The 12,500-nt window shown below is 43.9% G+C and overlaps 1 protein-coding gene across 3 annotated transcripts in view; it reads left to right on the top strand.

The window, feature by feature from the left end:
* The window catches only part of dync2h1 (dynein cytoplasmic 2 heavy chain 1), a gene marked incomplete at its 5' end in the record, with an annotated part of 198,870 nt that overhangs the window by 174,973 nt on the left and 11,397 nt on the right, over positions 1-12,500 (top strand). For all 3 annotated transcript variants that reach the window (XM_083636403.1, XM_083636402.1, XM_083636404.1), the window contains 3 exons: positions 4,839-4,955; positions 9,308-9,415; positions 10,636-10,737. In XM_083636403.1, coding sequence (XP_083492529.1) covers positions 4,839-4,955; positions 9,308-9,415; positions 10,636-10,737 — 327 coding nt within the window. The remainder of the gene's footprint in view (positions 1-4,838; positions 4,956-9,307; positions 9,416-10,635; positions 10,738-12,500) is intronic.

The raw sequence follows: 12,500 nt of genomic DNA, 5'->3' as shown, positions 1-12,500 counted from the left end.
TTGAGCAAGGCCCTTAACCCCAACCGCTCCAGTGGAGCTGCTCAGTGGCCAACAGATCAGACTGTGGTTGTACTGGTCGGTTTCCAGGTGTAAATGTGAACAGGGCGCTCCTGAAAAAGAGCATTGCTCTCTGTGCACCCGATCTGACTGTTGTCACCCATAGATTCAGTAGGTTCGTCATCAGCCCCATTCCTATCGCTGATAGACCTGCTAGGAGGTTTCAGTAGGTTTCAATGGCCGTTATCAAACAACTTTAGATTTAGGCAAATAAAACAACTTAGGGTTAGGGTTAGGGTGAGGGTTAGGGTTAGGTTTAGCATTAGAATTAAGCAACAAAACGCGTTAAAATACGAAAACAGAAACCTCTCCTGATAACGAATCGTTGATAACGACCTTCTGCGCCTACTAGCAGGTCAGTAGGCTGCCTACTAGCAGGTCAGTAGGCTGCCTACTAGCAGGTCAGTAGGGCCCTACTGGCCGATATGAATGGGCTGATAAGACGCTGATAACGGCGATTGAATGGGGTGACAATTACCAGATCGCGTGCTCTGTGAGACTCCCCCTGTTTGTGTGTGTGCATACAATGTGTGTGTTGGTTGTTGGTCGCTGCAGAATCTGATGTAATTCATAGCAACATAGTGTGTGTGTGTGTGTGTGTGTGTGTGTGTGTGCGTGCGTGCGTGCGTGCGCGTGTGTGTGTGTGTGTGTGTGTGTGTGAATGGTTGAAGCAAAAAGGAAGGGTAGAAGAGAGAAGTGTAAGAGAGAAATGGAAGGAAGACAGGAGGAAGAATGAGCGGGGGATTACCTCACAAGGCTGCAATGCTCTGATAACAAAAACTTGTGCACTTCTGAAAGAATTGCACAGAAAGAGGGAGAGGGATGGAGAGACAGAGGAAGGGAGAGAAGTCAAATGAGAGGAGGATGGGATGGACAGAGAGAGAGAGAGAGAGAGAGAGAGAAAGGACAGATGCAGACAAAAGCTGGCAGAAGTTATTATGCCCAGGACTGTTGAGGACGTGGGTGTGTGTGTGTGTGTGTGTGTGTGTGTACTGTATGTATGTGCGTGCGTGCGTGTGTTCAACATTGTGTGCATTAACCCACAACAAACACTCTTACTCCACATGCATTACAGCTTGTGTACAGTCCCTGTGTGGGTGTTAATGTATTTAAGTCTATTTACACTGAGCAGTCAGTCAGTATGGCAGGCTGATCACTGGAACCACTAACCTACTTTACTGCAATTCACACAACTCCCACCAGACCATTATGTGTGTGTGTGTGTGTGTGTGTGTGTGTGTGTGTGTGTGTGTGTGTGTGTGTGTGTGTGTGTGTGTGTGTGTGTGTGTGTGTGTGTGTGTGTGTGTGTGTGTGTGTGTGTGGCATATCTTTCTCTCCCCCTATCGCTTTATCTCTCTCCCTGTTTTCATTTGTCACTGTCACTTCTCTCTCTCTCTCTCCCTCCCCCTCTCTCTCTCCCTCTCTTTCCCTCCCTCTCCCTCTGTTCCCTCATTTCTGCCCTCTCTTCTCCCTAAAGACCCCTGTCACTACCCGAGGGCTGTGGGCACTTAAAGACACACACACACACACACACACACACACACACACATAAATAGTCGCGCACACACACACACACACACACACACACAGTGTGTGCAGAGCCCCCAGGGACTGTTAGTGGTGAGAGTGAATGGGCCTACTGGCTGTCATGTTAGAATAAATACTATTGCTTAGTGTGAAAGACCTGACATGTGTTAGAACGAGGGCAAAATAACTACTGTACTGACCACTCCACAGGGCTTATAGACCTGCTGCACTGTGTGTGTGTGTGTGTGTGTGTGTGTGTGTGTGTGTGTGTGTGTGTGTGCGCGTGCGTTTGTGCATGTGTGTGTGTGCGCGTGCGTGCGTGCGTGTGTTAAGCTAAAGGTTAGTGTCACACCTGAAGTGGTTAGGGGGTGTGGAAATTATATCAGCTGGACATAATCAGATTTACAGCAATACAAAAATGTGTGTTTGTCAGGAAAGCATGTTTGAATAAACGAGCTGTCGCCAATCGTGATTTTGTTTGATCTTCTTGAAACAAGTGACAGCTGCTGTAGGGCTGCACGATAAATCCTATTGTCATCGTCATAAGAACATGCGCAATCGACAATCGCAATCATCGCAAAGACTGCCTGAAACGCAATGAATAACAATAATAATTGTATTTACATGCGCCATTCATTCACACTCAGCAATCTTTCCCTTGCAGCGGTGCGCTAGCTCCGCCCCTCCGCCAAAGCCCAAACACACTGTGTGTAGTTTTCAGCAGAGAGCCATGATGCTTGTGGCCGTTTGGGGTCTATGTTAGCAGTATCAAAGCACAAAGACATAGCAACTGTCGAGCTAATACGCATACCGCTACTTCAATATTACTTTGTTTATCGCAAGTCATATCGTCATCACAATATTGAACAATGTGATCAAGCATCGCAGATTTTTCTCATGCCGTGCAGGCCTAGTGACAGCTCCTTGTGTGTGTGTGTGTGTGTGTGTGTGTGTGTGTGTGTGTGTGTGTGTGTGTGTGTGTGTGTCAGTCAGTGAGTGTCTGTGCTTGTGTTTGTTTGCACACAAATGTCTGCTCCGTGCTCAATGTCTTTATTGAATTTTGAAAAAGGACATGAGAAAGTGGGTCCTTTATTAGCTCTCAGCATATTAATCTTGTAATAGAAACTTCTGAAACAAACTAAAGAAACTTGCAGTACATTAAATTAAAATATGCACCTTCTCCAAATTTAATTAAAACTCAAATTATTGGGATTCCCTTGAACATAGAAACAGGCTGGCTACTTTCTCTACTCGGTTGGTTTGGGTGGGTAATGCAGTTGCAGCCTGGGTATAAACATGGCCATTGGCTGAGATAAGGGTGAATCTTAATATATTCAAATCCCTATACTGTATATTTGAACCCCAACATACTTCAAATCTTCATCCTCCTCTGCCTGATTTTTTCTTGCTGTCAAGGGGAAGTTCTAGATTAGCTATCTTGTCCTCTCTCTCTCTCTCTCTCTCACACACACACACACACACACACACACACACACACACACACACACACACACACACACACACACACACGCACACACACACACACACACACACACACACACACACACACCCTGTTCCTCCTGAGCAGAGCAGATAAAGCAGGTGTTAGTAAAGAGTTCCCCTGGACCAAATGAAAGCCATTTATCAGACGCTGTGCCTTCCTCCATCGCACGCACGCGCACACACACACACACACACACACAGTACATACACACACGCACGCACGCACGCACACGTACAGTACATACACACACACACACACACACACACACACACATACAGTACATACACATACACACACACACACACACACACACACACATACAGTACATACACACACAAACATAGATAAAAGCACTATCCTGAAGCTAAGCATGCATGATTAGGTGTCTAAGGAGCTGTAAAGATATGTTTGGGCTTCAGCCTTTCCTCTTACTGTATATATAATATTCCAGCTGGTGAAACAGTGCAGTGTCACTGTAGAGATGTAGAGTGTCACTGTAGATATGTAGAGTGTCACTGTAGAGATGTAGAGTGTCACGGTAGAGATGTAGTGTGTCACTGTAGAGATGTAGAGTGTCACTGTAGAGATGTAGTGTGTCACTGTAGAGATGTAGAGTGTCACTGTAGAGATGTAGAGTGTCACGGTAGAGATGTAGAGCATAACTGTAGAGATGTAGAGTGTCACTGTAGAGATGTAGAGTGTCACTGTAGAGATGTAGTGTGTCACTGTAGAGATGTAGAGTGTCACTGTAGATATGTAGAGCGTCACTGTAGAGATGTAGAGTGTCACTGTAGAGATGTAGAGTGTCACTGTAGAGATGTAGAGTGTCACTGTAGAGATGTAGAGTGTCACTGTAGAGATGTAGAGTGTCACTGTAGAGATGTAGAGCGTCACTGTAGAGATGTAGAGTGTCACTGTAGAGATGTAGAGTGTCACTGTAGAGATGTAGAGTGTCACTGTAGATATGTAGAGCATCACTGTAGAGATGTAGAGTGTCACTGTAGAGATGTAGAGTGTCACTGTAGATATGTAGTGTCACTGTAGAGATGTAGAGTGTCACTGTAGAGATGTAGAGCATCACTGCAGATATGTAGAGTGTCACTGTAGAGATGTAGAGTGTCACTGTAGAGATGTAGAGTGTCACTGTAGATATGTAGAGTGTCACTGTAGAGATGTAGAGTGTCACTGTAGAGATGTAGAGTGTCACTGTAGATATGTAGAGTGTCACTGTAGAGATGTAGAGCGTCACTGTAGAGATGTAGTGTGTCACTGTAGAGATGTAGAGTGTCACTGTAGAGATGTAGAGTGTCACTGTAGAGATGTAGAGTGTCACTGTAGAGATGTAGAGTGTCACTGTAGAGATGTAGAGTGTCACTGTAGAGATGTAGAGTGTCACTGTAGATATGTAGAGTGTCACTGTAGAGATGTAGAGTGTCACTGCAGAGATGTAGAGTGGCACTGCAGAGATGTAGAGTGGCACTGTAGAGACGTAGAGTGTCACTGTAGAGATGTAGAGTGTCACTGTAGAGATGTAGAGTGTCACTGTAGAGATGTAGAGTGTCACTGTAGAGATGTAGTCATCATAGTCGTCCATTACAATGACTGTGCAGACGCACTAAACAGCAGATACTAATACTGTTTCATATTGGTATTAAAATAGTGTGTCAGTGTATTGATTGATTGATTGATTGATTGATTTGTTGAATGAGTGGTTGGTTTGTACATAACTGACAAATTGATTGACTGACAGGTGATCTCCCAGCTGCGCATCGTGAGCCGGTCCGTAGCAGCAGGGTCAAAGTTCGACAGAGAGCTCTGGTCCAATGGACTTTCCCCTGTCCTCAACTTGTGGAAGAAACTCAACCAGGTCAGTCCATCTTTCATTTAATTCTTTCTACTCTTCTTACCTCCGTCTTAAACTGACAACACTACTATACTCTTATGGCGTCTTGGTTGCTACTTTCTGACCAAACATGAACTTTAACAACTTTCTGATTATGCAGTTAAACCCCTCCCCTTATCTTAATGCTAACATCATGATTTAAAATTGTACCGCCAGTCACAGTAAAATATGTAAATATGTAAATATTTATAAATATATGTAAATATGTATATGTAAATATGGATGCTTCGAGATGTGAACTGTTTCGGACACATTTCCACATAAATAAGTCAAGCAAGTCACTGTAGCTGCTAAACACCTGTTTAGCTTTAACTTGCCATTCTAGCCTGAAACTCTCTGCTTTTAGCGAGATGTTGGATTTATTATAATATACCATTATTTCCATTGAATTGAGTGTAATTACATTCTTGTATCATTTATTGTGTAGTTCTTTGCAAGCCGCGTTAAATTCAGCAGTGCCCTTTATTTGCATGCTAAATGATGTTTTTACATTCCCCAAGCAATAGTAATTAGTAGAAATAAAAAGCTGCGAGAATTAATTGGAAATCAGTGCAGTCTAATTGAGCACTGTGTGCGATAGTCACTGGCTTTCCCACTCTGCACAGCGGCACTGCTGTGGGTGTGTGTGTGTGATAGTCACTGGCTTTACCACTCTGCACAGCGGCACTGCTGTGGGTGTGTGTGTGTGTGATAGTCACTGGCTTTCCCACTCTGCACAGCGGCACTGCTGTGGGTGTGTGTGTGTGTGATAGTCACTGGCTTTACCACTCTGCACAGCGGCACTGCTGTGGGTGTGTGTGTGTGTGATAGTCACTGGCTTTCCCACTCTGCACAGCGGCACTGCTGTGGGTGTGTGTGTGTGATAGTCACTGGCTTTCCCACTCTGCACAGCGGCACTGCTGTGGGTGTGTGTGTGATAGTCACTGGCTTTCCCACTCTGCACAGCGGCACTGCTGTGGGTGTGTGTGTGTGATAGTCACTGGCTTTCCCACAATGCACAGTGGCACTGCTGTGGGTGTGGGTGTGATCAGTGTGCGAACTATACTGTGGCTTTCGGGGGAGCCGACTTTTGAGGGGCTCAAATTCATAAAAGGGCACTACAGCCGCCGTCCGAAGGCAATTTGAAGGCCAATTTAGGGGTATAACTCATTTTAAATCAGCACACTCAAAGACACGGATACAGCTCTTGTCTGTTCCACTTTTCTCTCCAAGAGAGAAAAGCGCGCTGCGCACACAGAGAGGGAGGGAGGGTGACAGAGCACAGAAAGGCGAAACGGGCGCACTGCTCTCCATATACACTGCATCCACAAGAACATGATATCTCTGCCCAACACTTTTATCCACTCCATAACGCACATGTCCCACTCACTGTGAAGTTCCTGACGCATTCCATCTCACAAACAGTCCTCCATATGCGGGAGGACTCGGAGGTAGGCTATTCCAGCTTCACCTCATCGTCACTTTTTCCACATCTGCGTTTGAAGTAGAAGCGACTTGTTGCTGTTCAACTGACGGCTGCTTCCATTTCTTCGTGAATGTAAAGTTTGTCAAACTGCCTTGTTTTCTTTTTGACATCTTGCTGTTGTTTTAAATCTGACCTGCCCGCGTGAGTGACGTTTGATTTGCACCTGCGCCGCCACGCTTCGATGTGGTGATGATAAGAATAACATGCATGTCGGTATAGGGGCTTACAGTGAATTTGACAGTGATTGAGCACACTCTGAATCATACGATTAAAATAGCGTAATTTTACGCATTATTCACTATGAAGGTACAGAAAAAGAAATAGAAAATACATGGGGTAATATATATTAGTCAATAATTTAGAGACCCCCCCAAATTTCACAAGTCAGCCTTTCAGGGGGTCTACTACTTCTTTAAGGGGAGCCAAAGCCCCCCCAGCTCCCCCGTAGTTCGCACCCTGGGTGTGATAGTCACTGGCTTTCCCACTCTGCACAGCGGCACTGCTGTGGGTGTGTGTGTGATAGTCACTGGCTTTACCACTCTGCACAGCGGCACTGCTGTGGGTGTGGTCACTCTGCACAGCTGCATTGCTGTGGGTGTGGTCACTCTGCACAGCTGCATTGCTGTGGGTGTGGTTGCTTAGGGACCGGCCAGCACCTTTTAAATCTAAAGGACATGAGCATGCACATTAAATAATTTAGACACCTTCTTGTCCTTCTTTCACTTTCATTCATTTTATTCAGTGCCCGTCGTTCGCTCATTCTCTCGCCCTCATTTTCTCACCCCCCCCCCCCCTCTCTCTCTCTCTCTCTCTCTCTCTCCCCTACACACCCACCCACTCTACTTTTTTTTAAATCGTTATTATTGTGTCATTGTAACCCAGCTTCCCACAGACCACAAACCACCTCTGACTGCTTTCTGACTGCTTTTATATATAATCAAACATTAGCTGGCGGCGCATTCCCAATGGGAAACTGTGTTGAAAGACATGACATCCCACAGGAAATGTGTTTGTCAAGGTTAAGTAGCTGACTAATCTAAATACCTGAATGAATAACACACACTCTCAATATTGTTTATCTGCCTTTTGTGTTGAACATGCAGGGGTTAATAAAGTTAATTGAATGAGATTGCATTGCATTCCAAATGGAATCTGCTTACCAGTAGCTTCATGAAGGACACAAGTCAATGCCGGGGTGAAGGCAGTGTCAAAGTGCTTTACAATGACACAAAGAAATCAGTTGGAGTATTAATTACTAACAGAGCTGAATACCAACATTTTAGACAGGTTATGCTGATATTACGGCTTTAACATTAGTGAAAATTAGTTGTAGCAAATTATGAGTTTTACCTAAACATTGTGATGCTCACTCCCAAATTGCAGTAATATAATATGTTTCTTATGAATTAGGCTCCAGCAAATGCCAAGGGTAGATACCCTGTGTTCAACATGGTTTTGGTGCGATAGATTTTCTTTTCTCAGGTTTTACATTCAAGGTAGGATGTTATTTTGTTAAAGGAGATTTTCTGTATTTTTCACCCTGGACCCTATTTTCACAACTTTTTGTGTCTATGTAATCTGAGAATGTATTATCATGATTCTTATTATTTGGTCCAGTATTGACCAAGATTGCTTCACCTGGCAGCCGCCAGCCCGTGCGCGTACGGTAGTCCACTAAAATAGCTTATTTTTCCAATGGACAGGCTCACATTGTTCATGTAAACGAGAGAGAGAAAATGAACGCTTGTACTCTATTTACCTTGCAGGCCTTGCAGCATCTCTCTCTCTCTCTCCATGTCCGCTCTTTACTTTGTAGGAGCTCTTCAATCATATAGAGAGGCAAAGTGGAACGTCACTTCCTGCTTCAGCACTGTACCAGAGATTTTCATCCGCCATTTATTTTCCCATAGACATTTCGTAAAATGCATATAAAAATAGTTTTACTTGTTCAAACCAAACGGTACAGATATATTTAGAAACAGGCGAGATCGCATAACATTTCACTCGGACCAAAACGTAGAAAAATGCGGGTTTAAAGAAAATATTTTTTCGATGTTGTTTCTTTAAGTTTTGGTCCGAATGGAATGTTCTATGGTCTCTTCCGATTCTAAATATAGCTGAACCATTTGGTTTGACCAAGTAAAACTATATTTATAAGCATTTTACGAAATGTCTATGGGGAAATAAATTGCGGAAGAAAATCTCTGGTACAGTGCTGAAGCAGGAAGTAACGTTCACTTAACCTCTCTACACTCGGGCTCAAATAAATACAGCCGGCCGTCCAATCCAAATGCCTCCTCCATATTCTTGAAATCAGCTAAATAAATATTCAGTCATTACTTACAAGATTCAGATAACAATAAGCTGTGATTTCTGTAGCCTAGTACAAACCAAAAAAGCTACTTCTGGCTCATCACCACAGCTTCCACCACTTCCTGCAACAATGCAACTCTCGTGAGACTTGAGCGAAACTCTCACAATACCTGGAGCAAGCAGAAGGTAAATATCTCTTTCTACAATAACAATCTGAGCCGGTCAGTGGCAAAAACAAGCTCTTTTAGTGGATGTAAGCCGAGGCAGGCAGGGGCCACTCTAGTACATGATTATACGAGAGATATAGCAATGCATAAAGCTGTGCAGGCAGGAGCAGCAAGGAGTGAAGTGCTGCTGACAAAATACAAGATCTTGAATCTGAATCTTGAATATCAACTAACCATGTGAGTGAAAATGTATTGGGTTTACTGGATTGTTTTGATTTTCATGGTTTCAAATGACCTTCTCTTTCTCTCTCTCTCTCTCTCTCTCTCTCTCTCTCTCTCTCTCTCTCTCTCTCTCTCTCTCTCTCTCACAGGGTTCAACTCTGATCCACCAGAAGGTGGCCCCACCTTCAGAAGGTCATGGGTCGCCGGTCCTGTCGTTCATAGTTCTGGAGCAGTTCAGCGCCATCCGCTTGGTCCAGGTATGACAGATAACCAGTGATGATACTGAAACAAAAATATTTTTGAAAAATGAGATGGGTTTTCAAACAGGGAAAACAGAATACTCACGTTGAGCAGTCAGATTGCCATACCATGGTTAGCACTTTTTACACTATAAAACTGCAAAAACAAGAGATTGTTGATTAGCTCCCTGGTTACTACAAGAGTCGTAGAAACAAGTAAAAGACAGCTAGCCTTGTCTGGATGATGTTAACATATCAGTTTTCTGAGTCTCATGCACTTTTTTCCTGAAGCTGTGTGCTTCCCCAGGCCTTGTTAGTGCAGGAACCATCGACATTACAGTATTACCGAACCTGTCACACAATGACATTCACTCCAATCATATAGAGACAGTCCGCATGTCTGGGAACGCCCACAAAATGTTAAACGGCTGGCGTGCGAGTGGGGTAAAACCGCCGATATATCTCATGGGCTGACTCACCAAAAGACGGTGCTGCAGCTCTAAACTACATGTTTGGGGGTTCTAGAGCAGAACACAAGACGTCTGCTCAGATGTGCGTTTACTGCAGTGGTTAAATCCCCGATCGTGTCTGCCTGGGCTGGGCTATCAGCTAAATTCTAACTTTGCTGAATGGATAGAACGGGGGTTTTTACCCCACCCTGACCACGCCCCCAGCCAGGCTGAGCCAGCTAAACCTGCGTCTATGACAAAACGTGGCCTCAACCTATAATTTTTTTTTTTTTTATACATTTTTATTTTTATTTTTTATTTTTTCTCCATTAAAGTTGTTTTTTTGTGTATTGTAAAGCGTCTTTGAGCATTAGGAAAAGCGTTATATAAATCCGATGTATTATTATTATTATTATTATTATTATTAATCAAGGGTTAGGGTTAGGGTTTTGTTCTTGTTACAATTCATATATACCGTAATTGCTTTGTTTGTAGTTTTCAAGTTAACAATATTTTACAACAATATGTTAACAATATGTCTATAATCTATAGCAGGCTTCTCCTTTCACTTACTAAACCAACATCCAGATCGCATTGTTATTTTAACCTTGAATAGAATGTGTGCGCCTGTTTGTTCAGGCCTTGTTGGCGCAGTAGGCAGCGCGTCAGTCTCATAATCTGAAGGTCGTGAGTTCGAGCCTCACACAGGGCAAGTGTTTTACTGCGTACCAGTGATGCAGGAAAATGTAGGTATAGTTCACTCACACTGTACTGTGCATGTTGTCACAGGGTATCCACCACTCCCTGGCTGCACTCAGCAAGGTCATCAGAGGGACCCAACTGCTCACTGCTGAAGTTCAAAAACTGGCCACTGCCCTGCTCAACCAAGAGGTAGGGATGGAGAGAGGGCTTTTGCATGCGTTCTCTATGTGAGTGTATTTTCCATACCGGGTGCAATGTAATCAGGGCTTAGTTCAACCAAAGATGATGGGATTTCAAGCAAGAAGACCCAACTTCAACTCAGTTCCTGTCATTTGGGCACGCGCGTTTTGCCCACGGTCACGCCCACTTAGGAGGTTTTCAGCCGGTCTGAGTCTATTGGAGTCAATGGGAAAAGTCAACGTGATCTCAGATTATGACAGATTCTTTTGCCCCCATATTCATTAAAGTAAATATTCGGCCCATTCTCCGAAGCCACATATCTTCAGAATATTCGGACACTAAAATGGCATTTTTTGAGACAGACAGATCAGGAGAAAAATAAACTTGTTCAACACCTGTCTCTATCTCAGCAACACACTCTCGCGAGATTTGGCAACAGGAACAGGAAATCAAATCAGGGAGCGATTAGCTTAAGCTAAAGCTGAAGTTCGTTGATGTAGTAGCTAAATCTTTTTTTATGAAATATCTTAGTTTCAACTATATTGAGCTAACAACGGGCAGCTTTATGTTTATATGTGTGGTTTGTGTGGAGTTTGGGAACTCACAATCTCTATTTCAAGTTAGCTTGCTAGGTCAACACTAACCCCGCGTCACCAGGCACCGTCCTCTCACAACACTTCAGGAGAGAGGTGACCACGTGACCATTTGGGAGAGTTGCAGCTACCATTTGTTAGAATCGGCGGAGCCTGAGGTGAATCATCTAGATAGTAATGGAAGATCTATGGTTCAACCAAATGGTTGTGATAACATGGATCATCATGCCAGTGGCACAGTTCATATTGTGCTGGTTGCAGTGCTACCTAAATGCCCAGCAACAGCACTGTAAATGATTACACAGTTACTAGGTAGCAATAGTACAGCAAAGAAGCAGTGATTCATCTCCCACAGAGAAATTCTCTCATTGCTCGGCCCCCTCAGAGCACAGTCACACACGCCATCGCACACGCGCGCGCACACACACACACACACACACACACACACACACACACACACACACACACAAAACAGCACTCCATGAGCTTAGAGTTTCAGTAACTTGTTCAAGGACACCTCAAGCCACTGCTCAAAATGATGCAAAATATTTTTTTGTTAAACCATTTTTGTTAGAACACTAGTTGATAATTAGCTGGATGGAAGAGTTTTTTGTTTGTGTGTTGTTTTTTTGATCAGAGGTGTTCTTGTTGCATTGAACCAAACCTCACAAGGGCAGCATCTTCAGGTTGCTTCAGTCTTAAAAAGGTCTACTTTTCCAATTAATAGCAGACACCAGCTGGTGTCAATTTAAAGTCGCTCACCGTCTTCATTATTCCAAGCATACGTCTGACAGATTACATGAGTGTGGGTCTGTTCGCAGCCGTACCGCATCTGTCCCGCAGGCGGTGTACATTAGCCCTTAGAGTCTGTTGCATACAATGAAACGGGCTGCTCTCAGGAGGCCCAAGGCCATGATGGCACCATGCCAGCTCCCTCCTCTCTCTTTCATCTCCTTCATTATCTCTCTCCCTCTCTTCCTTACTCTCTCTCTTCCTCTTCATTTCTGCTATCTCTACATCTCTCTCTCCATTTTCATTATCTCACCCAACCTCTTCTGTCTGGGATGTCTTATAGAGGACCACACATGTGCACACACAGACGCACACAGTGCAATGTCCATACACAATACATATTGTTTCATTGTTGCTGCAGTCAAAGCAGTTTTTTTTACCACAGTG

This window comes from Poromitra crassiceps (assembly GCF_964638095.1).
Source record: "Poromitra crassiceps genome assembly, chromosome: 5".
Taxonomy (NCBI): domain Eukaryota; kingdom Metazoa; phylum Chordata; class Actinopteri; order Beryciformes; family Melamphaidae; genus Poromitra; species Poromitra crassiceps.
The sequence above is the reverse complement of the archived record's forward strand: the minus strand, read 5'-3'. Positions and strand labels throughout refer to the sequence as shown.